This window comes from Planococcus citri, chromosome 1 (assembly GCF_950023065.1).
Source record: "Planococcus citri chromosome 1, ihPlaCitr1.1, whole genome shotgun sequence".
Classification (NCBI taxonomy): domain Eukaryota; kingdom Metazoa; phylum Arthropoda; class Insecta; order Hemiptera; family Pseudococcidae; genus Planococcus; species Planococcus citri.
This window is the reverse complement of record NC_088677.1, coordinates 3,544,290-3,572,101: the sequence shown is the minus strand read 5'-3', so window position 1 is coordinate 3,572,101 and position 27,812 is coordinate 3,544,290. Positions and strand designations below refer to the sequence as shown.

Genomic DNA, 27,812 nt, shown 5'->3' with positions numbered 1-27,812 from the left:
CCTCCCCTGCTTCCCCAATCACGACACATCACTTCGTCACGCCTGTAAAAATTATTGGAAATTATGCTGAAATTGGCATTAATGTCGGAAAAAAGTTATTTTCAGTGAGCTGAACCGTGCTTAAAATGTGGTAAAAATGGTGAAAATTAAAATTAAATTGATAAATATGGGTTTTCCAAAAATCGAAACACAACTTCAGTCAAAATTGCAGGTACTTAAGTAAGTTCATTTTTCGATTTTTGGTTTTATTCTTGAAAATCAAAGAGTCAAAAAAATGTGATGTAATGTACCGTTTTATTTTCATCTTCCCAAATCGACTGAAAGCGATTTCGAACCATTTCGAGTAGCTCTGCAATCTGCATTCTGCAGCCACAAAATCTTATTCAATAAAGTTGGAAATTTAGTCATTTATTTCATTTGAAAATACTACACTGGAACACTGGCGTTCTTTTTCTCCATTATTGCTTACCATACCCATTCAACTCTAGATTCTGGTACCTTCCGGAACCAGAAGGAAGATTTTTCACCGTTATACCTGGACACATGCGTATACTGTATACCTTTGATGAAATCGTAGACTGCAACAGGTAGTCGAGTTACTGTATGCCAAAATCCCAACACCTTTAATACTCGCCAATAAAGGAGACAGCTGGACGCGTCACAGTCACGATCATTGAGACCATGTTGCTTTTTGCTGCATTTGAAACTTACCGAACAACCTATTCATAGTGTAAAATTACAAGGAAATGCATTATACAAATATAATGCGTTGTTGTTGTAGTAGGATGCAGATGTCAAATATGCAAAAATTTTCATCTATTATTGCCTGATGGTAGTGATGGTTCTCGTTAAGTCGATTATTAATGTTTACCCACAAAGTTCATGAGCCTCGAGATGGGATCATTTTGAACGCATGGCTTCGGTTCACGAATCGATTAATCTTTTTCATACACACACACGCACACATATGTCCGCAGACGTTGCAATATGGATGGAGATGGCGATATGGGCAACAGGCCAGCCGACTAGCCGGATAAATGGCTGTGTGATTTTCAACAATACGAGTAGACAAATGAGTTTTAAATGTAGATTTTTTTTGTCTAGTCGAGTAATACGAGGTATTCATTAATTGGTAATGCTTCATTGGGCTCTGTGCTCGCCCAACATTGTTTGTGGTTGATGGCGTTTGGGCGTGTGAAATTTGAAATTGCGTTTTCGTTCTCGCGAATCGTAGGTGAATTGGATTAATGTAATTTGAATCGTCGTGTGTCGCTGTTGTTTATGTCATTTCGGTTGCTTAATACATAGTAAATTTTTCACAACGAGGTGGTTTATTTGTATTTTGTGTTTGCCAAAAGCAATTTGCGAGATATTACGAAAAACATGCGATACGACGACGCCATCGTGACACTGCGAGGGTGATTTAGGCAGAATTCGAGCAATTTATTTTAAAATGTTGATGATCGTTTTTGTTGGTTAAATATCTGTTTGAAGGAGGTTCAAGGGAGGTGTTCCAAGTGGGAGAAAATTTTTTAAATTGGACAAAGCATAAGAAGCATTCAAAAATACAACCCAAGCCAAAATTTCTGTTGCTGAAACGAATTTTTTGATTTTTGGTAAATTTTTGAAAATTAAAGGGCTAAAAATGGAAAAATTCAAATTTCAAAAAATCAACCTTGAAAACTAGAATTTGATAAGTAGCCTATCATCAACCTCCCAAATCAATTGGAAACGATTTCGAACTGTTTTGAGTAGTTCTGGAGGCTCCAGCAGATTACTGAGTGTTGAAAATTGTACAAAAATTTTACACAATGAAGTTGAAAAGCTGGAATTTACTTGATACCTTTATTTCGACATGTCGAGTCGACTGGAGATGATTTCAACCCGTTTTGGATTCTCCAGTGACATTTTTCTGGATTTTTTATGATGAAAAGTGAGATTTCGAATTGGCAGACGCCGATTTTAGAATCACCACTCGTGCTAAAATCATGCTGGAGGCTCCAGAACTGCTTAGAACGATTCAAAATCGTTCTTAATCTATTCTCAAACTTGAAAATCAGTTGTAAGAATTTCAAAAATTTATACTAATTTGATAAAATTTTGGGTGTTTTTTGCATTTTTGGGCCTTTGATTTTTCAAAATTGATTAAATATCGAAAAATGCACTTCAACTCGTGAAATTAAAACGGTTTGAAATCCTTTTCAATCAATTCTAGAGGTTGAAAATGGGGTATTATAATTTCAAAAATTTAGGGTAATTTCAAAGGTAAAATTTTGATTTTTTTTTTGTATTTTTGGAGCTTTAAGTTTTTTTAAATTGACCAAATATCGAAAAATGCACTTCAGCTCTTGAAATGAAAACAGTTCGAAATCGTTTTCAATTAATTCTCAAGGTTGAAAATGGAGTTTAAAAATTTCAAAAATTTAGGGTAATTTGGTGAAATTTTGATTTTTTTTGTATTCTTGGACTTTTGATTTTTTTTAATTGACCAAATATCGAAAAATGCACTTCAGCTTGTGACATTGAAACGGTTTGAAATCGTTTTTAATCTATTCTCAAGGTTGAAAATGGGGTATAAAAATTTCACAAATTTAGGGTAAGTAATTAATTTTCGTAAACTTTTGATTTTTTTTTGTATTTTTGGGCCTTTGATTTTTCAAAATTGATTAAATATCGAAAAATGCACTTCAACTCTTGAAATTGAAACGGTTTGAAATCGTTTTTAATCTATTCTCGAGGTTGAAATGGCGTTTAAAAATTTCGAAAACTTGGGTCAATTTGGTGAAATTTTGATTTTTGTATTTTTGGCCGTATGATTTTTTTTATTTCACCAAATAGATAAGTATCAAAAAATGCATTCAGCTCGACCTGAAATTTAGGGGTTGGTTTTGTATACTTATTTTTGTGTGCCAAAATTTTTGAAATATCAACAAAAATTCACGTTTTTATTTTAGCAAAACTGCCAACAGTCGTCTTGTTCTTGAAAAAATTCTAAAATGCAACGCATTTTTTCAATAAGTAAGTATGTAGCAAAATTTTCTTTTAAGGTATATTTGGCAAAAATCCAAAGTATATCTTAAATCTTTGGCACAGGAGCAGGACTTTTGGCAATTTTGTCAAAACAGAACTTTCTGCATGACAATTTTGACAAGAAAGCAGAACTTCTCTTACAAGAAAATTTTCCTAATACTTCAATTGTCTTTGGAGGGGGGGGGGGGGAGGAGGGGGATTTATTCGAGTAAAAATATTTAAATTTGAAAAAAAAACGAAAAAAATGAAAAAAATTTCAAAATTTGAAAAAGGAAATGAAATACACGTAAATTTAAGGGGTATTTATTCGAGTAAAAATATCTGAATTTAAAGGAAAAAAACTGAAAAAAAATGAGAAAATTTCAAAATTTGGAAAATAAAATAAAATACACGGAAAATTTAAGTTTTTTTGGGGGAGGGGGGGGGGGGTATTTATTCGAGTAAAAATATTTGAATGAATTTTTTTGATTATTGGAAAAGGAAATAAAATACACGAAAAATTTTAATTTGTGGGTGGGGTGGTGTAAGTATTTATTCGAGTGAAAATATTTAAATTCAAAAAAAAATGAAAAAAATTTCAAAATTTGGAAAATAAAATGAAATATGTTCTTGATTTGGGTGGGGGAAGGGGGACTAAAATTAATAACAATAAGAGTAGAAAAAAATCTGGTCTTTTTCACAACTTTGCCGAATCAGTAGCTTTTTTGGAACTTTTAGGTACTTTTGCCGAAAACTAAGATTATTTTGACAGACAAAGTAAAAATTTTGAGAATTTTTGGCAAAAGAGCAGAATTTTCTGGAAATTCTGTCATTAAATCAGGATTTTTTTGATAATTGTGGACAGAAAACCGTACTTTTTGGCCGTGGGCTTAAAAAGAGGATACAAACCAAATTTCAGCAGTCTTATTCATTGATTAGAAATTAGAACAAATTTTGATTTTTTTCTACAAGAAATTGGTCAAATTTTGAAGTTTTGAAAAGTCTCAAAAATTGAAAAATGGATTTCAGCAATTGAATTGTTACTAATGTGTATTTTAGGCTCTTCTTTCGATTCTCCATCACCTGATTGAAAAATCGTTTCTCCGGTTGGGATAATCTCGTTAAAAGTAGTATTGGCAGCCATGCGTGAACAATTTTAGTCTTTTTCGAACACCTGAACGACTAATTGATCATTTTTAGACTCATTTCTGAAGAAATATTGCAAGAACTTCAACATTTACTAGAACAAACTACGTATTTATGCTTGAAATTTGAGAACACCTGCTCAACATTTCCCTCCAGCTGTAAAAGAGTATTTTAAGGACACTCGCGCCACTACATCGCCGTCGATTATTGATACAGATAATCATATTTGTACATACACTGTTGTATGTCCTAAACAACTGCAGCAGCAGCGAATTTCTCGGAAAAGATGCTTATCGTAATCTGGTCAAATTTCACATAGATTGCTGCGCTTGTGCTCAAACAACGCGGACATGTACCAAATCCATCTGGCCGTGGAAATTAAAAATGGTTACGAGCGACCTCTGAACGTTCGGGCTCGAGCCTGGTTCATTCAACCCACGTGGTGCGTAGCCCTTCACCAAATAGTATACACACGTCGAATTCCACGTCAAAGCTACTTTTCTATTAAGCAATCTCGACTAATAAATTAAAAATATCCACTCGAAACCATATACTCTACGCTCTTCGATACGATTATACCGAACAACCTTCTTTCGACTCTTCGCGTAGTATAGATACTCGTAGTTCGCAATTCACCAAAGTGATGACAGCGAGAAAATAAAAACTCGTTTACTCGGATATACGACTACTACGAGTATTTTTAAATATCGTCAAGGTACCTCTTCTATACCTTATAATACTTTTTTCCACGCTGTTTGTTGCCGATTTCGCCGAAAAAAATTAACACTTCGCTCGAGATGTCATTCTCTGCTAAACACAGCTTCGCAGATCTGCAGGTCTTCGTTGTCGGTGAAATTTCCGACAGCAATTATTGATTTGTTGTGTTTTCGCCTCGCGAATCAAGTCGAAAAGAGCAAAAGCAACACCGCCTCGCGTCCACCAAAATAGCGTGAAAATATAAAAAGATCGTTATCGAAATTACCTACGAATTCCCAGAAACATAATATACGAGTATAAAGTACGGGAAATAATAATTCATATTATATGTACATATACCCGACTAGATACATTCACATGATACAATACGAGCTCGTATAAGTATACGAGGTGGTAAGTAAATGTAATACCGCTGTATTTTACCATAAAAATACTAGGAACTCGGGCGATATAATTTTTACATATTACCAGTACCTATTTGTATGTACGTTTAGCTTTGGCTTTCATTATCAACGTCGTCGTCGTCGTCGGTCTACCTAAACATACAGTACGAGTACCTACATATTTGATAACGTTTATTTATACACGTAAAATGACCAATAAAGAGTAAATTTACCATGAGCTATTCCTTCTGCACTTTTTCCATAATCATCGAATCATTTCCTCCCAACTCCCCTGCCACTGCCATGTCAATCTCGTATCTCTACAGCCATCTGTTGCTTTGCTTTTTAACTAGAAATGCATTTACGTATACGTACACGATCAGGATCTCCTTCCCTGCACTCTGCTCCCTATCTTCGCTACCGGAATTAGCACCGTTGTCGTAAATTCGCGTAGGTACTCGTATTTGTGCACTTTTATTGGATTTTTTTAACGGAATTCGTCACGGAACGTTTCCCTATTCATCTGATAACTCTTCGGTGACTGAAATTTGCCGGAATTTAATCGTTTAATCGACGTACCTAATTATCGATTACATGTGAAAGAAAATTCGTCGAATGAGCGCGAGGTTTTTTTTTTTACCTACGGAAAATGGGGTTTTTGAAGGACTTTTCAACACGTGCTCGGTATTTATGCATATGAATTGTGTTTTCTAGGAATACGTATGTAAGATCGTAAGGTGGATTGCTTCCTGTTTCGATCTTATGCTGAAGATAATGTATGTATAGTTTGGTTGTGGTTGTATTTTGAAATATTTTTGTGTTTTCGTTTGTTTGTTTGTTAACGTCGATGAGTTGTCCGGTGTCATTTTGATTAATACGTATTCAAACTTCAACATCCTTCTTCAATTAACACCTCGAGATGGTGAGAAAAGTAGAAACATACGAGTCAAAGGTGCTGACTCGATTTCACAGTGACATGTATTGATTGAAACGTATTATGGGTGGGTTGCTTTTTACAGAAGTCAGTCTTGGAATCGTCTCGAGCGGAAATCGATCCACAGCTGAAGTCATTATTTCATTATTCAGTTTAAATCAAAAAGCACGAACGTCATTGAGAAACCTGTCAAATTTCATATGCCAGTTCAAATCTCAGATTTTCGAATTTTTCAATTTTTTTTCTTCAAAAATACCCAACCTGATTTTTGAAAAAATGTTATTGTTTTTGAACCAGCACAAATAAAATGTGAAAATATGTGCCTAAATCGATCGAAAGACCCACAAGGATGGTGAATTTCATTTTCACCCTATTTGAACCTGTTTTTTTTTTTTTTTTTTTGAAAACTGGAGAATTCAAAAATCCGCCGGAGGCTCCAGAACGTTTCGAAACCATCACTAATCGACTCGAGAGGTCAAATATAGAGTAAAAATCAAGTTTCCAACCTTCTATGTCAATTTGATGAAATTTTGATTTTTTAAAATGAGAATTGAGAAGTGGACCAAGTTTTAAGTTTCAAAAATTCGCCAAAAATCGATAAATGAATTTGAGCGTTTGAAATTTTCGTTGGTGGATTTCAGGGAAATTATTGCAGTGGGAATTTTTTAGCCAAGAGCACTACTGACGATCTTCCATTCCCAAAAGAGGTATAGATACCAACTGCAGGGCTCGTACTCGATTTTTTTCAAAAAAAAGTGCTCGACTTTGGTAATCAAAAAGCCTCAGAAAGTGACCAAAACGGAAACAAAACTCATGCAGAATAAAAAAAACACAAAGATATGTGTATTTTGGTTTTTGATTTCGAAAAGTTGCCCCATTTTTGAATCTTTTTCATGAAAAAGCTCCACTTTATGTCAATTTTTTCTACTTTTTGACAATAATTTTGAAATTTTTTTTCGTTTTTTTTTTGTTGAAAATTTGAATATTTTTACTCAATTAAATCCCCCCACACACCCCACTCTTCAAAATTGAAGGATTTGGAAAATTTTCCCGCTAAAAATGTCCTGTTTTGTTGTAAAAATTGTCAAAAAGTTATGTTTTTCGACAAAATTGCCAAAAGTTCTGCTCTTGTGACAAAAATTCTCAAAAACGGCGAAAAGTCTGTCTTGTTTTTGTCTGAAATTCCCCGAAAGTTGTGCTATTTTGAGTCCGCCTTTTTCCATTTTTTATAAATAAAGTTTTAAAATTTTCCATTAATTCTTTTCCGTTTTCCGTTTTTTTTTCCACTTATCTAATTCTTCCTGAAAGTAGAAAGATTTGAATTCTGGTGAATTTGGCCCTCACTCTACAAATTGAACCATTTGAACAGATTCACTTCCAGGAAAGTTCTGTTTTTTGGTCAAAATTGTCAAAAATTCGTACCAAAGTATGCCCTTTTTTTCAAAAAAAACCCTTAATTTTTGCCAAAAATGTCAAAAAGTTTTGATTTTTACCAAAAGTGCTTAAAAGTAGACTATATAGGTACTGCTCGTTGCAAAAAAATGTCTAAAAGGCCGTTTTGTTTTTTTTTTTCGAAATTTCCCCAAAAACTCTGGGTTAATTTTATTTGCCAAAAAAGTCAAAACAGTTGTACTCTTTTGTTTAAATTCGAGGAAAGTTCGTTTTTTGTATTTTTTTCGAATCTTTAGAATTTTATATTTTTTCATTTTCCAAATTTTGTTGTTTTTTTACCTGCTTATTTCAGTTTTTCTCTTTGTTTTTTGAAAATGAAACGATTTGGTACGAATGTATTTATCCCCCCCCTCCTTAAATTGAAACATTTGGAATAATCTACTTCCAAAAGTCCTACATTTTCGCCAAAATTGCCAAAAAAAATTTACTTCTTCTGTCAAAATATGTAGTCTCAATATTGGTAAAAATTCCAGGAAGTTGTGATTTTTTGCAAATGTGCCCCCCCCCCTCAAATTAAAATTTTCCGTGTATTTTATTTTATTTTCTAAATTTTGAAATTTTTTTCAGTTTTTTTTTTCAATTTAAACACTTTCACTTAAAAAAATACCTCCCTGCACACAAAAAATTAACATTTTCGGTGTATTTTATTTCCTTTTTCGATTTCAAACTTTTTTTCATTTTTTTTTTAATTCAAATATTTTTAATCGAATAAATCCCCCTCCCTTCCCCCCCAAAAAAATTGAAAGATTTGGAAAATTTTTCTTGCAAGAGAAGTTCTGCTTTCTTGTCAAAATTGTCAAAAAGTTCTGTTTTGACAAAATTGCCAAAAGTTCTGTTCTTGTGCCAAAGATTTGAAATAAACTTTAGATTTTTGCCAAATATACTTACTTACCCCAAAAGTATTGCTAAATACTTTTTTTTACAAAAACCGTCGAGAAGTCTGTGTTGTTTTTGGCTGAAATTCCCCAAAATTTGTGCTGTTTTGGGTCTGGCTTTTTCCGTTTTTAAAATGAAGTTTTGAAATTTTCCATTAATTTTTTCCGGTTTTTTTTTTTGGTTTTTGTTTTTCACTTACCTATGTAATTTTTTCTGAAAGCACAAAGATTTTGATTCCAGTTAATTTGACCCTCATTCTACAAATTGAAGCATTTGAAAAGATTTCCTTCCGGGAAAGGTCTGTTTTCTGGTCAAAATTGTCAAAAAATTCCTATCAAAGCCCTATTTTTCATAAAAAAACTCAACTTTTGTCAAAGAAGTCAAAAAGTTCTGATTTTTATCGAAAGTACTTGAAAGTAGACTACAATTAAGTACTGCTTGTCGCAAAAAAAATGTCTAAAAGGACGTTTTGTTTCTTTTTGCAAAATTCTCCCAAAAATTTTGTATTAATTCTTGCCAAAAAGTCAAAAAAATTGTACTCTATTGTTCAAATTGCAGGAAAGTTCGTTTTTTGTATTTTTTTCAAATTTTATATTTTTTCATTTTCTAAGTGTTGTTTGTTTTTTTCACTTGTTTTTTGAAAATGAAACGATTTGGTAAGAATGCATTTTACCCTCCCCCTCCCCCCATTAAATTGAAAAATTTGGAATAATCTACTTCCAAAAGTCCTACATTTTCGTCAAAATTGTCAAAAAAAAAACAGATTTGCTCCTTTTGTCGAAATAGTGTTAATGTTGGTCAAAAATTCCAAAAAGGTGTGATTTTTTGCGGATGTATCAAAAAGTCTTGTTTTTTGCCAAAGTTACGCAAAAATTGTGCTTTTTTTCAATTTTTACAATTTTTGGGTAAGAATAGATACTTTTAGTTTTTTTTTTTTGCGAATTTTGAATTTTTTCTCTTATTACAGTGTTTTTTGTGAATAGAATGATTTCGACTTGAATGAATATTTCCCTTCTCCAAACTGATCTGTGTATTTTGAAAAATTCCCTCCCTCCCTCCCCTCTCCCCCTCCCCCTCCCAAAAAACTGCATTTTTGTCAAAATAGTTTAAATTTCTGGAAAGAATGCCACAAAATTCTGATTTACGCCACAAATGCCAAAAGCTCTCGCTTTTTGCCAAAGAGTCCAGTTTTCGGCCAGAGATCCCCAAAAACCGCGCTTTTTTCCATTTTTGAAATCGTATTTCTAAATTTTCCATTTATTTTCATATTTTTCCAAATTCTATTTTTTTCATTTAATAATCTGCTTCCTTTGAAAATAAAAATATTCTGACTTGAATGAATTTTTTGCTGAGGATTTTGAAAAAATTCCTACCGCTTTTTTGGCAAAATGTTTTACCCACTTTTTTGCTGACTTGCAAAAAGTCCATGCTTTTTGCACGTCTTAAATCAAATTGAAAAATTTCCATGAATAATTTTGATTTTATCTCCTCAAATTGAAACTATCGAAAAAATTTTTAGTCATGGGAAGAACTGTTTTTTTTTTTTTTTTTTTTTTTTAGCCAAACCTGGAAAGTGTTGACCAATTTTCTGTTTCTCCTTCAGAATTTTTTATTTCATTTTATTTTTTTGAAAATTGAGGTGGTAGGAATGAGCTTGAAAAAGCTCATCTCCCCATAAAAAAAAAAAAAAAAAACTCGAAATGTACAGTAATTTGAAGCAAATGACCTTTGTTGTGAAAGATTGAATAAAAATTGAGATATTTTTCGAGTTGAAGGTCCAAAGAAGAATATTTGACTTAATTTTTTAAAAATTGAATAATTTGAACCGAAGATTTTCGCCCGAAACATGATGCTGCAATTTTTAACGTTCTAAGAATCGTCTGTATTGTTTTACCCACATTCATCTTGAACTAGTTAAAGAGTAATTACAGCGCTATATTTTGTAACTTTTTAGCACATACTGTACCTGTATGTACCTGTACCCGTACTTTTACTCTGCCCTGCTGTACCCAACATTGCACTATAAACTCTTTGAAAAACTCATCAGTGTCAGCAATGAGGACTATAGATCGCGAAGTCGAACGCACCTCTTCGTATCGAGTTCTTGGAAGTATTTAACGTTCATTAGGTGGCAGCCGGTACCCGCAGCCGCAGCCGCCTCTAACCAGCCAGAGGCGTTCTCCGTATTCAACATCTGGAGTACCTAGTGCTCGTCTGCGACTCTGCGTGTATGAAAAAGTATACATACAAGACGACCAGGACCATTCTTGCGAGCATTTGGCGTTGGCTATAAGATAAATGCATAGATAGATATTGTATAGGTACTCGTAGATGGGTAGATGTGAATATAGCGGAGATTCTCGTAGGTTTAAACCGAACCTCATATTTCATCGGCAGTGACAGCCGAATAATCAAAAGCTTTAACCTCGATTCCAATTACTCGCGAGGAATGATTTTGATTTTTTTTCTACTGCAACGACCAACGACCATTAGTGGAAAGAAGAGTTCTTTCACCTTTGGTCATCGTGTACCACCTCATCGTCGTTGGTTGCCTGTTGCCTGTTTCAATACCGCAGCAGCAGCAATTACTATGGTCGCATCTGCTGCAAAATGCAGTTATTACGCCGCCAGTGCCAGTTCTGTGGTCGCAGGTCGCGTATTTTAACTGCGCTAGATTAATGTGTTTTTCAAATGACCAAATGAATTTCAATTTCGCCTCGCATACCATTATATACGAGTATAGAAAAACGTTGCCGTAATCTCTGATTACTTGCTCGTTACTCGTACTCGGGTATTCGAATGAAGAAAAAATACCTACTATAATTAGATTTGAAATTACGCGCGTTCTAGGAATTCTCGTGTGCTATGTTTTATATTTAGAAGCTTAAGCGCGCTTTATAGCCTATGATTTATTCATTTTTTTTTTCATTTTTGTTCGCTACTACTTTCGCTGCTGCGGTCGGTGTTACGATTATGATTGCAAATCAATTCCGAAGGTAAAAGGGTTGAGATTATGATGCGGATTGCGGAGAGAAAGCCACATTGCCAACGAATAATAATGCTGACCCGAATAACTTATTATATGAGTACGAAGACTGAAGACTGAAGAGTTATCGACGTCGTAGACGAAAATGCCAACTTATTCTAATTCGGGGTGGGTGAGTAGAGGGATGCGGGGTGAAAGTTTCGTGGAATTTTATCTGCAATACGAGAATACGCAATCTCAAAGTTTTGTACGATACTAAAATTATTATTATGGGTACTTGTCGAAATTTTTCTTTTTAAACTGATTCGTATGAGTATCAATTATTAATTTAGGCGTCTGAAAATATTGCTTTTATCGTTTCCCAGAATCGTGAGACCTCAGACCTCCATTTATTATTGAATTTGACGAGAAATGAATCGAATTCCGTGATTTACAGCAATAATAAAATGAGAGAAGAGAGGTCAAGGTTTAGAGTAAGCATTAAAATTGGCATTTATCGATTTGCATTGCTCCTTCTGTTTGAAAATGTTCAATTTTTTGAATAATTTGATTCGATTTATATTTCCAAAAATAATGAATATTACCAATGTTACTTTGATCGCATTCACACCCATCAACTTGATCGTTAAGGATCATTAGTTCCTGCAAAAGAGAATTAGGCAACCCAAATTGATCAGAAAAATACATGCGACACACTTGACTCCTGTTAGTTGTTATTGAATGTTTGAATGTGATCTATTTTTTTGTGTGTATCGTGTTTTTTCTGTAAGGGAAAAGGGGGAGGGGGACATGCAAAAAACGATGTATTTGAGAAAAATTGTCTATTGGGGTGTATCTAATTTTTCAAAAGTTGAAATTTTCCACTTCCCACCTTCCCAAAGTTGTTACCTAGAGTGAGAAAATAATTCCCTATTTTTTATTTTTACCCTATCTGCGAAAAAGTGATGTAAGTTACCCCCTTCCCCAAATTAAAAAAATGAAAAAATTAGGAAAAAAATCAGTTCACTAAATTTTTTTGTTTCCTCTTCAAAATTTTATAAATAATCCCATTTTCAAAAAAAAAAAAAAAAAAACTTCGGTCTTTCAAACCATATTGGCCTCCTAGTAAGGAGCCCCCCTCCCCTTCAAGTTGAAAAATTCAGACAAAATGAGGAAAAAAATCAGAATTATTAGAGAAATTTTTTTGAAAATATCTCATTTCTACCTTAGAATTAATCTACGTAAAGCCTCTTTTCAAGGAAAAACGTTCATTGGGCCCCCAAAAATGATGTTGGTTCTTTTTTATTGAGCTCCCCAACTTTGGGGGAAAATAGAAAAAGATGAAAAATGAATGTCTGAATTAATTTTTCATTTATGGGCAGAATCTTTCTAAATAAGTACCTTTCCTGGCTCTCAAATGATATTGGTTCCCTGTAATGCTCCTCAAAATGGAAAAAATTGACCCCAAAAAAAATAAAAAATTGAAATCTGTACAAATTTTTAGAAAATGTTTCATTTTTAGACAGAGTTTTTTTTTAAAATAAAAAAAAACACATTTTTAAGAAAAGCCCTTCCTTGGTCTTCCAAATGATGTTGCCCCCTTTGCATGAAGCCCCCAAAGTTGCATAATATCAAAAAAAGCAAAAAAATTGATGAGGTACGAATTATTTGAAAATTGTTCATCTCTGAGCAGCATACTTCTAGATATTTTTTCCCCAAGAGAACAAGAAAAACCTTTTCTCAGTCCCCCTCCCCGCCCCTGCAATGTTGACTACCTTCATAGAGACCTCCAAAGTTGAAAAAAAAATTAAAAATGAGTAAATGTATTTTTTTTTGAATTTTGGATTTTGAAAGCATTTTTTTATTTTTAGTGAATTTTTGAAAATTAACGGTCTAAAAAAATGATAAAAAATCAAAATTTTACCAAATTGATCTAGAAAGCTGAAATTTAGTGTGTGCAGTGTGTACCCTATATTCGACCCCCTGAACTGATAAGAAACGGTTTTGAATCGTGACCAGAAGTTCTGTAGCTTCTAGCAGATTTTTGAAAGTCAAAATTTCCGAAGAATTTTATCCAATGAATTGCCAAGCTGAAATTTACTTCATTTCCTGAAGTTTCGATGATTTGAGACGCTTTCAAACCGTTTTGGGAATTCCAGTTTTTGGAAAAACGTCTCAGAATTGATTTTTCTCAATTTTTTATCTCAAAATTGCAATTTTGATTTTTCTCAAAAGTGTTCAAGTTTGAACTTTTGTCTTAAAATTTCAGAGTTTTGTCTCAAAAGTTCAATTTTTCAGATTTTGTTTCTCAAGTTCAACTTTGAGCTTTCGCTTCAGAAGTTCAATTTTGAGCTTTTCTGCCAAAAGTTTGATTTTGAACTTTTTTTCAAAAGTTTGATTTTGAACGTTTCTTTCAAAAGGTCAATCTTCAGCTTTTTGTTTTAAAAGTTCAGTTTTGAGCCTTTGTCTCAAAATATTGATTTTGAGCTTTTCTGTTGAAAGTTAGATTTTGAGCTTTTCTTTCAAAAGTTTGATTTTGAACTTTTCTGTCAAAAGTTCAATTTTGAGTTTTTGTTTCAAAAATTCAATTTCGAGATTTTGTTTCAAAAGTTCAATTTTGAGCTTTTCTGTCATAAGTTTGATTTTGAACTTTTGTTTTAAAAGTTCAGTTTTGAGCTTTTGTCTCAAAAGTCCGATTTTGAGCTTTTCTTTCAAAAGTTTGATTTTGAGCTTTTCTTTCAAAAGTTCGATTTAGAGCTTTTCTGTCAAAAGTTCGGTTTTGAACTTTTGTTCTAAAAGTTCAGTTTTGAGCTTTTGCCTCAAAAGTCTGATTTTGAACTTTTCTGTCGAAAGTTTGATTTTGAGGTTTCCTTTCAAAAGTTCGATTTTGAGCTTTTCTTTCAAAAGTTTGATTTTGAACTTTTCTGTCAAAAGTTTGATTTTGAGTTTTTGTTTCAAATGTTCAATTTTGAGCTTTTGTTTTAATAGTTCAATTGTGAGCTTTTGTCTCAAGATACAATTTTGAACTTTTGCGTTGAAAAATAAATGTTGAGGTTCGTTTTTGAAAGTTCCATTTTGAAACTTCTTGAGCTTCTGTCTCTTCGGCTCTGAAGTTCAATTTTGGTGTCTTACCTTGAAATTTCAATTTTGAATTTTTCAAGAGTGTTCAAGTGTGAGCTTTCGTCTAAAGATTTCAGTTCTGAGCTTTAGTTTCATTTGGACAATTTTTTTGAAAATTTTAGGCCCAAAAAGTAGGTATCTCTTCGGATGCGCAAACTCGAAATCTCACCCAAACCTCAGGAATTAAAACTTGTGACTCAAAAAACGATTTTCTCAGAATTGTAACTGCCCAATCACATTTTTCGACCATATTTGGGCAATTTTATGAAAAGTTTAAGCACTACAAATACCTACCCTTTCGGAAGCGCAGGCTCAGAATCGCGCCAAAACCTCGAGAAATTCGACATGTGATGTGACTAAAAAAGACTTGTGCTGTACTCAAATTTACTGGAGGCTCCAAAACGACTTTGAATCTACCTGCAGTTGACTTCATAGCGTATTGAAATTGGTTTACGGAATGAATTTCGGCTTTCCAACTCCATTTGTTGAAATTTCAAGTTTCTAAAATCTACTGGAGGCTCCATGAATTTTCGAATAGTCGCTGGAGGCTCCAAAATGACGTGAGCTCGCCGGCAGTCGACTTGAAAGCGTGTTTAAGTTGGAGTGCAGCGTGAATTTTGGCTTTCCAACTGCATTTCGATGAAAAATTATGAAAATTTCAAGTTTCAAAAATGGCTGGAGGCTCCAGGGTGGTTTGAAACTACCTCAGATTGACCTAATATGTTGAAATTATAGGATATGAAGTAAATCATAGCTTTCCAATTCATTCCGGATAAAATTCTTTGAAAATTTCAGTTTTCAGAAATCTGCTGGAGGCTCCAGGACGGTATGAAACTACCTAAAATTGACGTAATATGTCGAAATTTTAGAGTTTGAAGTAAATTTTAGATTTTCAATTCATTTCGAATAAAGTTCTTTGAAAATTTCAACTTTCAAAAATCTGCTGGAGGCTCCAGGGTGGTTTGAAACTACATAAAATCGACGTAATATGTCTAAATTTTAGGGTTTGAAGTAAATTTTAGATTTCCAACTCATTTTGAATGAAATTCTTTGAAAATTTCAAATTTCAAAAATCTGCTGGAGGCTCCAGGACGGTCTGAAACTACCTCAAATCGACTTGATATGTCGAAATTTTTTAAAGTGTTAAGTAAATTATAGCTTTCTAATTCATTCCAGATGAAATTCGTTGAAAATTTCAACTTTCGAAAATCTGCTGGAGGCTCCAGGACGACTTGAAACTACCTAAAATCGACGTAATATGTCAAAATTTTAGGGTTTGAAGAGAATTTTAGATTTCCAATTCATTTCGAATAAAATTCTTTGAAAATTTCAAGTTTCAAAAATCTACTGGAGGCTCCAGGACGGTTTGAAACGCCTCAAATTGACTTAATATGTTGAAATTTTATTGGTGTGAGGTAAATTTTAAGTTTGTAGTTCATTCCAGATGAAATTCTTTGAAAATTTCAACTTTCGAAAATCTGCTGGAGGCTCCAGGATGGTTTGAAACTGCCTCAAATCGACTTGATATGTTGAAATTTTAAGCGATAGAATATATTTCATCTTTACAATCCATTGGATAAAATTCTTTGAAGATTTCAAGTTTCAAAAATCTACTGGAGACTCCAGAACTGCTCAAAACGGGTTGAAACCGTTTTCAATCGCGATTTGGCAGGTCGAAAATTAGGTGCATTCCAAATTTCAGCTCTTTTGATCAATTTGGTAAAATTTTGATTTTTCCCCTCATTTTTGACTTAAATTTGATTTTCAAAAATTCACCAAAAATCGAAAAATGCACTTGAAATTTTGGCTGGTGATACAAAGGTCCTCCTACTTTTGAAAAAAATCGGACTGAATTGATTACTGCACACTCGTGAGATTCCCTCATCTGTTGAATTCTCCCCAAAAAATATTTTTTCACCCTTCATTATAATTAATTGTGTGTAATTTTCAAATACAACTGACCTTTGATTATTTTACATTAGAATATTGGTATATTTATGACGATTAATTCATTATTTTCTCTCACCAGTCATCTTATTAATTGTTCGTTATTTTCTTGTGTTCGCAGGTCAAACATGCAGACGGTATGTCCAAATTGTAGGCACACGTATCAGAACGACATCCATTCGATTTGTCCGCCATGTTACGAAGAAAAGATGCCGGTAGTCCTCTCGTCGACCATCCATCTACCGTCCAACTGCTCTTCGGGCATGAGCACCAATTGCAAAGTGAACATAAACGCCACCTACGACATATCGTTATCGAATAAAAACAAACAGCAAAGGCTACGTCATTTATTGACCAGCGGCAGTATTATACGCGATAATTCGGAAAACGATAAAACATCTTCGGATAAATCGACTTGTAAATCTAAATCGTCGAAAGACGTTCATTCTCCTACAGCCTCGTTATCGTTTCTGTTACCGCCTTCTATTTTCGCATCCTGCCGAGCGTTCAGTATTCTAGAAGAGAACTCTTTCTACAATTCGGAAGACGATTTGAAACGAATCGCCATGTCGCAAAAGTATCTAAAAACGTCCGGCTTCTATCACCAGCAACTGACCTGGAAGGAGGCTCGCAAATTACTAATGCCCACTCCGGTCGGTACATTCCTAGTGAGAGATTCATCCGACTGCAAGTATCTGTACTCGTTGAGCGTGCAGACGAAATGCGGACCTACGAGTATCCGAATACATTATTCGAAAGGAGAATTTAGACTGGATGCGGATCAGAGTATGGTCCAGTATATGCCCAAGTTCCCGTGTATAATTAAGTTGATACAGTTTTACATCGATTCCACCAAGAAATTACCGCTCAAGTGTCTGTACGACGAGAATCAAATATGGATCGATTGCTTAGGCTTGATTTATTCGCAAATAGTCGTCAATAAACCATTATACGCTAAAAATTATTTCCCATCGTTGAAACATTTAAGTAGGTTATGTATTAATAAACATTTGTTGGATCCTAATTTAACAACTGTCGTACCTGCGCCTTCTTTTGTCGTTAATTACCTACAAGAATATCCTTATAAGTATTAATTTCAATTTTTATACGAATACGAGTCGTGCGAGTTCGACATTACTTACTTATACCTACGGAGCTGTTTGATTACTATTTTCTCCATTTTTTTTTGGCTCCTCGACTTTTTTCTGTTTGTGTTTCGTTTTCGTTTTCTTTTGTTGGTTTTTTTCTTCTTTTTTTTTTTGAAAAAAAAATTATTCATTCATTCATTGTTTGTTTGTTACTTTACTTTATATATGTATACCTATTAGAAATTAATTTATTTGTACGATAAAATCGAACTTTGCAAATTGGTCAGATTTTTCCCATTCATCCTTTCAGAGAAAGACTGCGTTACCTTATAATATTTTTGTCTTATATTTTATATGTATACATATCGAGTACTTACCTTCGTAGTACAAAGAACTGACGTATATTTTATGTATCGTTTTTGTGTTTTTTTTTCTTTCATTTTTTCGCCTCGAAGCGAGCTAAAAATTGTCTGGATATGATTAAGCAATAAAATGAGCATTTTTGTATTCAATAGTATTATTATTGTATTTTACTGTGTACATTAAAATACCATTTTGACAGTTTAATTTGAGTTTTTATTATTCTTTCGTGTTGAGATAATTAAGTCTAACGAGGGTATTTTTTAAATTCACGATGTTTGATTTTCAATGAAACTAAGGTGGATCGAAAGAACAAGTTTTAAAACTCCAGTAACCAAAATTTCAGATGGCGAAGTTCAGTGGTTGATCTAAGAGGAAGAAAAAGGCCTCTGAAGGGCCCATCTCGGAAATTGTGATTTTCATCTCCCCCTCCCCCTGTTCAGTCATATCAAAAATTGGATTTTGAGGCAAATTATGACAAGAAAAATAAAACTGTTGTTTTAGGGTTTGAGCTCAAAAAAAAAAAAAAAAAAAATAGATTTTATAGCAAATTTGACAAAATTTCATTTTTTGGTAATTTCGACAAAAATAGATGCTCTTTACAATTTTTATTTTTTTAAAAAATTGAACCAAAAAATATAAGATTTATTGGTATTTTAATGAAATTTTGTTCGCAATGTTTTCGACAAAAATATGTCCTTTTTACAAGTGTACAAAAAAGTTATAATTTTGGTAGTTTATTTTTTTGCTGTTTTAAGAAAAAGCTGTCTAGGAAAAAATATTGACTACAAATAAATGTTTTTGCCAATTTTGCAGAAAAAACAAAACGTGTTGGAAATTTTGATAAAAAACAAGCTTTTTTTGGAATTCCATGTTGAACAAAAAATTTTTTTTTGATAATTGTGATTAGAAAACATTGATTTTTTTTACAATTTTGACAAAATATTTTTTAAAAAAAGGATAGCAAATTTTTTGTCGACAAGAAAACGAGATTTTCCAATTTCTGGCAGTTTTGAGTTTGACCAGAAAAAAAAAACGTTTTGGAAATTTCCAGAACAAGATTTTCTGTCAATTTCAAGAGAAAGAACCAGCTTATTTTGACAAAAGATTGATGCTTTTTACAGTTTTTACGAAAAAGTAGGACTTTTTGAGATTTTGGCAAAAAAGTAAGATTATTCAATATTTGACAAAAAAAAACTGTTTTTTTGCGACAAAAAAGCAAGACTTACTGGAAATTTTGTCAATTTCTGACTAAAAAGAAGCAATTTTGGCAAAAAATGACTCCAGCAATTTTAATTTTTCTTTGGCAATTTTTATGAGCTCTTTTTACAGTTGTTAGTACAAAATAGTAAGAATTTCTCTATATTAGTATAAATAAGGTGACATTTCTTGGTATTTTTGGTAAAAACTGATTTCTTTTCGCAGTTTTAACAAAATTTGACCAAAAACAAGTGTTAATTTTTATTTGCAACTTTGACAGAAATAGCAAATTTTTTATCGAGAAAAAAACGAGTATTTTTGGCAATTTTGGCTAAAAAAACGTTTTTTTGGCAAGCTATGGCCAAAACAAGTCTTTTTGGCAATTGAAAAAGATTTGGCAATTTTGACACAAAATTGTTGATTTTGAAAGTTTTTACAAAAATAAAAACTGATTTTTTGAGTTTGGCAGAAAAATCAACATTTTTTGTCAATTCTGAATATTAATTTTTTTTGTGTAACTTTGACAGAAATAGCAAATTTTTTATCCACAAGAAAATGAAAGTTTTTGGCGATTTTGACCAAAAAACGTTTTTTTTTGCAAGTTTGGACAAAACAAGACTTTTTGGCAATAAAAAAAGATTTGGAAATTTTGACAAAAAAATTCTGCTTTTGGAAGTGTTTACAAAAAATCAGAACTTTTTTGCAATTTTTACAAAAAATTAGAACTTTTTTGCAACTTTTACAAAAAAATTAAAACTTTTTTCAATTTTTACAAATGAGTAAATTTTTTAATAATGTTGATAGAAAACGTGACCTTTTTTTTTTTTACAATTTTCACAAATAAAAACTGATTTTTTGAGTTTGGCAGAAAAATCAACATTTTTTGTTAATTCTGAATATCTATTAATTTTTTTTGCAACTTTGGCAGAAATGGAAAATGTTTTATCGACAAAAAAACAAGAATTTTTGGCGATTTTGATCAAAAAACTTTTTTTTTTTTTTTTTGGCAAGTTTGGCCAAAACAAGTCTATTTGGCAATAGAAAATGATTTAGCAATTTTGACAAAAAATTGCTGCTTTTAAAAGTTTTTACAAAAAATTAGAACTTTGAACTTTTTTGCAATTTTTACATAAATAAAAACTGATTTTTGAGTTTGACAGAAGAAGTAAAATTTTTTGTCAATTCTGAATATTAATTTTTTTTTTGCAATTTTGACAGAAATAGCAAATTTTTTATCGATAAAAAACGAGAATTTTCGGCGATTTTGACCAAAAAACGTTTTTTTTTTTTTTTTATAAAGTTTGGCCAAAACAAGTCTTTATGACAATAGAAAAAGATTTGGAAATTTTGACAAAAAATTTCTGCTTTTGAAAGTTTTTTTTTACAAAAAATGAGAACTTTTTTGAAATTTTTACACAAAGTAAAATCTTTCAATAACGTTGATGAAAAACGTACGAAAATAAAAACTAATTTTTTGAGTTTGACAGAAAAAGTAAAACTTTTTGTCAATTCTGATTAGAATATTAATTTTTTTTGCAACTTTGACAGAAATAAAAAGTTTTTTATCAACAAAAAAACGAGAATTTTTTGGCAATTTTGACCAAAAAACGGTTTCTTGGGCAAGTTTTTAGCCAAAACAAGGTCTTTTTGACAATAGAAAAAGATTTGGAAATTCTGACAAAAAGTTTCTGCTTTTGAAAGTTTTTCACAAAAAATTAGAACTTTTTGCAATTCTTATAAAAAAGTAAAATTTTTTAATAATGTTGATAGAAAACGAGACTTTTTTTTGACAATTTTTACAAAAATGAAACCTGATTTTTTTGCTACAAAAAAGTAAAATTTCTGGAAATTTACCCAAAAAAAAGTGTCGAAATTTTTTGATCAAAGAACTGTTCCTTCAATTCAACTCCCTTCAGAGATTAAGAATGCTGAAAAGGTTTCTCGTAGTGAAACATTGAAAATGATGGAATTTTCGCACCACCTACAATTCACTAGCAAGGGCATAAAGTGCTGATTAGACAATTTTGAATTTCTGTCGAAATTTTTGATTTTTTGATGAAATTTTATTCCATTTTGACGGGTTGAATGACATTTTTTTTCAAAAATTCCAAAAATCGTAATCTAAGTGAGGGTTAATTCTTCAGAAATTTTCAAAAACTTTTTTATCAAAATGTTTGAATTTTTGGCAAATTTAATTCATTTCGAATCCCGAATATTATGACGCAAATTTGAGATTGAAACTCTTCGAAAGTTCTCAAAAACATTTTTGTCGAAATATTTGAACTTTATACCAAATTTTAATTCATTTTGATAGATCGCGTGGCTCTTTCAAAAATTCAAAAAAATTATATCCTGATTTTGGCCTCAAAATTCTTCAAAAATGTTCATGAAATAATTTTGTCGAAGTTTTTGATTTTTTTGTCGAAATTGTTACCCAGTTTGATAAATCCGATGAGGTATTTTTCAAAATTCCGAATATCATGACCCAAATTGGGGCTTAAAATTCTCCAAAACGTTATAGGGTTGAAACAGTAATTTCTTGTGAAATCTTCAGCTCCTGCCCATCTTTCGAAGCTCATAAAGCATTGAACTTGTAAAATTTTGCTTGTGTCAGACACATGTTCCTTTGTTCCTATACGAGTAGGTAAATCTAAACAATTATTATTTCTCATTCGTACGAACAATAAACTACGAATAAATACCACTTCCATGTCGACAATTGGTCACCTTTTTATCTTTGTTAATGAGGTGCTCACACGAGTCATAAAAGGTATTCGAATAAAACGATCAATTACACTTTGTTCGCTGGTAATAATATCATGAATCAATGCGAATGCGTAAACGGTAGCGGTCATTTATACCACTGTCTAGTGTTCACTGTTCACTCACACAATAAAATCTGAATAGCTGCATAAGTTATTAGTCAGCGCATTATTTTAAATCCGACTAAACCAGTTTATTATCACACGATACACGATAACGAGTCTTTTGTATTTTTCTAGAAATAATAATTTTATTGTCGTCGAAATGTAGATGAACTGGATAATATTTGAAAAATTTTTCAAGCGATTAATTACCTACTTTTGTTTTACCGGTCGCTTTTATATGGATAGGTAGGAATATTTTCCAATGCGAATTTTGGTCGCTGAAATTTAAAAAAAAAATAATTGTAATTATTCAAGATGCTCACGAAACATTTTTATGCAATTTTTTGATTTTTTTGAAACTAAAATTTGTAGGTCGAATGACACAATTTAACACGAAAATGGCACAATATTGACAATATTGTAGATAATTATTATTGATTAATGTAACATTGTCTACTGAATAAAAAAATTGAAATGATAGGTATAACTTCAGTCTTCAAAGTTCAACTACGAGTATCTCAACTTCACGTTCTTTCGATGTAGAATGAAGCTGAAGGCGAATATTCGCTCACGTCCAATAACTCGAAATCAATATCATCATCCTGAGTACTTGGCCTGTCGATGATGCTCAATTCATAAACGGAAACTTTGTACGACGGATGACCGTAAACCGAAACGTAGATAGGTCTTTTTATACTGAAAATTTAAAAAAAAAATTACTTTTCACATTCGAGAATAACGAAAAATCTCGTCAACAGAATGCCAAAATTTCTATACATTCATCGACCATCGTACGTTGATAAAACTACGAGACAATTTGCACTGCCCTATACTTAAATTCCCAACGAATAAGTAGGTACCTACATAGACATACTTAGTCCGGCATATGACAATAGGAGTAATTGCACCCCCCCCCTCCGATCCTCCGGGACAACTTTTTTCTTACAGAGGACGTTCTAAGGAACATTTTAAAGCAAACTTGCCCAAAAGTTTCAAGTGCTTAAGTGCGTTTTTCGATTTTTGATGAATTTTTGAAAATCCAATTTAGGCCAAAAATGAGGGAAAAAATCAAAAGTTTACCAAATTGACCAAGAAAGCTGAAATTTGGGATGTACCCTATTATTGACATGCCAAATCGATTGGAAACGGTTTCAACCCGTTTTGAGCAGTTCTGAAGCCTCCAGCAGATTTTTGAAACTCGAAATTCCCACAAAATTTCATCAAATTGGAGTTGTAAAGCTAAAATTTATTCTAAAAACTAATTTCAATGCGCTACGAAGTGCTGTAGGTTAGTTTCAAGTCATTTTGGAGCCTCCGGCGACTTTTTGAAAATTTTTGGAGCCTCCAGCAGATTTTTGAAACTTTGAATTTTCACAAAATTTCATCAAATAGAGATGGAAAGCTGAAATTTACTCTACACACTCCAATTTTAACACCCTCTGAAGACTAGGTACTTCAGATGGGTTCAAGTCATTTTAGAGCCTCCAGCGAATTTTTTGAAGATTACTGGAGCCTTCAGTAGATTTTTGGAACACGAAATTTCCCCAAAATTTCATCAAACTGAGATGGAGAGTCGAAATTCATTCTGCAAACTAAATCAATACGCTACAAAGTGGATTGATGGAGAAAATTTTTGGAGCCTCCAGAAGCTATTTTTGAAACTTGAAATTTCCACAAAAGTTGAACAAATGCAGCTGGAATACCGAAATTCATTCTTTGAACTAATTTCAATTCGCTAAGAAATCGACTGCAAGTAGATTTCAGTCGTTTTGGAGCCTCCAGCAATTTTTTCGTAATTAATAGAGCCTCCAGTAAATTTTTTAAACTTGAAATATGTACGGGTTAAATCATTTTGGAGACTCCAGTAGATTTTTGAAACTTGAAATTTCCACAAAAGTTCATCTAATGTGGTTGGAAAGGCGAAATTCATTCTGTAAACTAATTCAAACAATTTTTGAAATCGACTACAGGTGTATTTCATGTCGTTTTGGAGCCTTCAGCAACTTTTTGGTAAATACTGGAGCCTCCAGCAGATTTTTGAAACATTGAATTTTCATAAAATTTCATTAAAATGGAGATGGGAAGCTGAAATTTACTCTACACTCCAATTTTAACACCTTCTGAAGACGACTTCAGGTAGGTTCAAGTCATTTTAAAGCCTCCAGCGACTTTTTTGAAAATCACTGGAGCCTCCAGTAAATTTTTGAAACTCGAAATTTCCCAAAAATTTCATCAAACTGAGATGGAGAGTCGAAATTCATTCTGCAAACTAATTTCAATACGCTACGAAGTGGACTGCTGGTGGATTTCAAGTCGTTTGGGAGTCTCCAGCGACTTTTTGAAAATTACTGAAGCATCCAGCTAAATTTTTACAACATTTCATCAACCTGTCAAAATTTCAAGTGCTAAAGTGCGTTTTTCGATTTTTGGTGAATTTTTGAAAATCGAATTTAGGCCAAAAATGATCGAAAATAATCAAAATGTTACCAAATTGACCAAGAAAGCTGAAATTTGGGATATACCCTATTCTCGACATGCCAAATCGATTGGAAACGGTTTCAACTCGTTTTGAGCAGTTCTGGAGCCTATAGCAGATTTTTGAAACTCGAAATTCCCACAAAATTCCATCAAATTGGAGTTGTAAAGCTGAAATTTATTCTAAAAACTAATTCCAATACGCTAAAAAGTACTGTAGACGAATTTCAAGTCGTTTTGGAGCCTCCAGCGACTTTTTGAAAATTACTGGAGCCTCCAGTAGATTTTTGAAACTTGAAATTTCCCCAAAATTTCATCAAACTGAGATGGAGATTCGAAACTCATTCTGCAAACTAATTTTAGCACCCTCTGAAAAAGACTTCAGGTGGATTCAAGTCATTTTAGAGCCTCCAACGACATTTTTGAAAATTACTGGAGCCTCCAGGAGATTTTTGAAACTTTGAATTTTCACAAAATTTCATCAAATGGAGATGGAAAGCTGAAATTTACTCTACACTCCAATTTTAACACCCTCAGAAGACTACTTCAGGTTGGTTTTTAGAGCCTCCAGCGACTTTTTTGAAAATTCCTGGAGCCTCCAGTAGATTTTTGAAACATGAAATTTCCCCAAAATTTCATCAAACTGAGATGGAGAGTCGGAATTCATTCTGCAAATTAATTTTAATACGCTACGAAGTTCACTGCTGGTGGATTTCAAGTCGTTTTGGAGCCTCCAGCGACTTTTTGAAAATTACTGAAGCCTCCAGCAGATTTTTGAAACCTTAAATTTTCGCAAAATTTCATCAAATGGAGATGGAAAGCTGAAATTTACACTACGCTCCAATTTTAACACCCTCTGAAGACAACTTCTGGTGGATTCAATTCATTTTAGAGCCTCCAGCGACTTTTTTGAAAATTACTAGAGCCTCCAGTAGATTTTTGAAACATGAAATTTCCTCAAAAATTTCATCAAGCTGAGATGGAGAGTCGGAATTCATTCTGCAAACTAATTTTAATACGCTACGAAGTTGACTGCTGGCGGATTTCAAGTCGTTTTGGAGCCTCCAGCGACTTTTTAAAAGGTTCTATGGCGTTTTTTTGGAAAATTGGAAGCTTCAAAACCATTTGAAACCATCATGTAGTCTGCGAAGTAAATTTCAGCTTGCCAACTCCATTCGATAAATCAATGTTGCGGGAATTTCAAGTTTCAAAAATCCACTGAAGGCTCCAGTAATTTTCAAAAAAATCGCTGGAGCCTCTAAAATGACTTGAACCTACCTGAAGTCGTCTTCAGAGAGTGTTAAAATATGGAGTGCAGAGTAAATTTCAGGTTTCCATCTCCATTTTGATGAAATTTTGTAAAAATTTAAAGTTTCAGAAATCTGCTGGAGGCTTTGCGAATTTTCAAAAAGTCGCTGGATGCTCCAAAACGACTTGAAACTAACCTACGGTACTTCGTAGCGTATTGAAATTAGTTTTTAGAATAAATGTCAGCTTTACACTCCAATCTGATGGAATTTTGTGGGAATTTCGAGTTTCAAAAATCTGCTGGAGCCTCCAGAACTGCTCAAAACGGGTTAAAAACCATTTCCAATCGATTTGGCATGTTGAAAATAGGGTATAACCTAAATTTCAGCTTTCTTGGTCAATTTGGTAAAATTTTGATTTTTTCCCTCATTTTTGGCCTAAATTGGATTTTCAAAAATTCACCAAAAATCGAAAAACGCACTTAAGCACTTGAAATTTTGACAGGTGATAAATTTTTGCATGATCTTTCGATCTTCCTTTGTAAGGATTGAAAAATTTCGTGCAAGTTCTATGTTGAAACGCAAAATCTGCGATTTCGGCTGACCTGCCAATCAAAGTGGCCGCCATTTTGTAAGTAAGGCCAACTTTTTTTTGGGCAAGTTTGCTTTAAAATGTTCCTCAGAATGTCCCCTTTAAGAAAAAAGTTGTCTCGGATGATCGGTGGGAAGGGGGGGTTGCAATTACTCCCATTGTCATATGCCGGACTGACTAGGTAGTAGGTACGTATAAATTTCAAACTTGGAGATGAAATATTTACTCAAATTTACCGTCTATGAACATGAACTCTATCGATACCGCAAGTTGCAGAGTGAAGAATGTATGAATTTGGTTCGTACGTCGGTAATTGATTACTGTTAGATACATATAAATCAGCGTCGCCCCACCTAAACACACAAACGTTCGTATAGGCAATTAAATTATAATACGAAGTATTCGTGTAGGTCAACTCGCGAATCAGATTACCCTTTACGGAAATTCGATACTCACTTCGAAGACAAACTTATATCAAGCGACTGTAGATCAATTATTTTGAAGAGAGTTATATTGCCAGCTTCGACATGGCCCTTGATCGTCGGCCATACCAATAAATCAACGTTAGTTAATGTCTCGAACAACCCGCAACTTGTCGTTGAAATCATCTGATGAGCAAGCATTTTATCATTTCAAATTCAAAATGTTATTATTAGTTATTATCATCACGAGTACCTAACTCGAAATTTTAAAAATTCACTCACCCAAAGAACGATGCCATATAAAACCAGGAAACTTTTCATTGGGAAAATGTGATTTACCTACTCTTTGCTATGCGATGATTCAATTTGTCAAAATCTTGGGTTTCCGGTACCGGTTTCAACCTTTAAGCAATGTTTGAAGTGAAATGAAAATTATAAAATGTAACAATATTGCAAAAATATTTGCGAAATTAAATGAAATGATCACTATCATGAGCAACAACGTCGAGTTGTGCGCCGGAGAATTGGCAATGTCGAGGTAAAAATAGTTTTACAGAGTCTGGCGAATAACGACAACATACTATAATTTTATTGTCGCCAAAATATAGTGATGTAGATGAACTCGATAATATTTGAAAAATATTTCGAACGATTAATTGCTCTTGTTTTTCCGGTCGCTGTCACCGATAGGAATATTTCCCAATGAAATTTTCCGTCGCTGAAATTAAAAAAAAAAAAATATTAAAAAGCTGCTATCGAAATAAATCGACAAAAACCTGCGCTTTTTTTCAACTTAAATTCTGTCTATTCTTCGAACGAACACAGAAGGCAACGATTATACGATTAGTAAAACGCTATCAATCCTGATTCCTGGGAAAAGTGAACAATATAATTGCGCAACGTTCCAATTAATTACCGCTTGATAAATATCCACGCCCTTTTGCGGTAAATTGTGTACCTTGAAATTTCATGAATTACTCTAACAAATTACTGAAAATTTATCAGTCGGCTG

General features: G+C 32.9%; 2 protein-coding genes across 7 annotated transcripts in view; one reads left to right on the top strand and one right to left on the bottom strand.

The window, feature by feature from the left end:
* LOC135845161 (suppressor of cytokine signaling 2-like) overlaps nucleotides 1–18,204 on the top strand; it is a 64,586-nt gene extending 46,382 nt beyond the window's left edge. For all 6 annotated transcript variants that reach the window (XM_065363649.1, XM_065363628.1, XM_065363657.1 and 3 more), the window contains exon 2: nucleotides 16,671–18,204. In XM_065363649.1, the coding sequence (XP_065219721.1) occupies nucleotides 16,678–17,643 (966 nt within the window). In that variant the 5' untranslated portion in view covers nucleotides 16,671–16,677 and the 3' untranslated portion in view covers nucleotides 17,644–18,204. The remainder of the gene's footprint in view (nucleotides 1–16,670) is intronic.
* Nucleotides 18,205–22,473: 4,269 nt separating this feature from the next.
* LOC135845151 (UPF0669 protein C6orf120 homolog) lies at nucleotides 22,474–27,767 on the bottom strand. The gene is made up of 4 exons (XM_065363618.1): nucleotides 27,083–27,767; nucleotides 26,835–26,986; nucleotides 26,615–26,731; nucleotides 22,474–22,760 (listed from the first exon to the last, which is right to left on the bottom strand). Exons 1-4 carry the CDS (start codon nucleotides 27,119–27,121, stop codon nucleotides 22,589–22,591), a joined length of 480 nt encoding a protein of 159 aa, XP_065219690.1. The 5' UTR covers nucleotides 27,122–27,767; the 3' UTR covers nucleotides 22,474–22,588.
* Nucleotides 27,768–27,812: the final 45 nt, after the last annotated feature.

What these genes read in the sequence shown, in the direction of transcription:
- LOC135845151 (XM_065363618.1), bottom strand. Translation starts at nt 27,121, where the DNA reads ATGAAAAGTTTCCTGGTTTTATATGGCATCGTTCTTTGG. An exon ending in TATATGGCATCGTTCTTTGG is followed by an intron (nt 26,987 to 27,082) that starts GTGAGTGAATTT and finishes CTTGCTCATCAG; the next exon opens with ATGATTTCAACGACAAGTTG. An exon ending in GATATAAGTTTGTCTTCGAA is followed by an intron (nt 26,732 to 26,834) that starts GTGAGTATCGAA and finishes TTGTGTGTTTAG; the next exon opens with GTGGGGCGACGCTGATTTAT.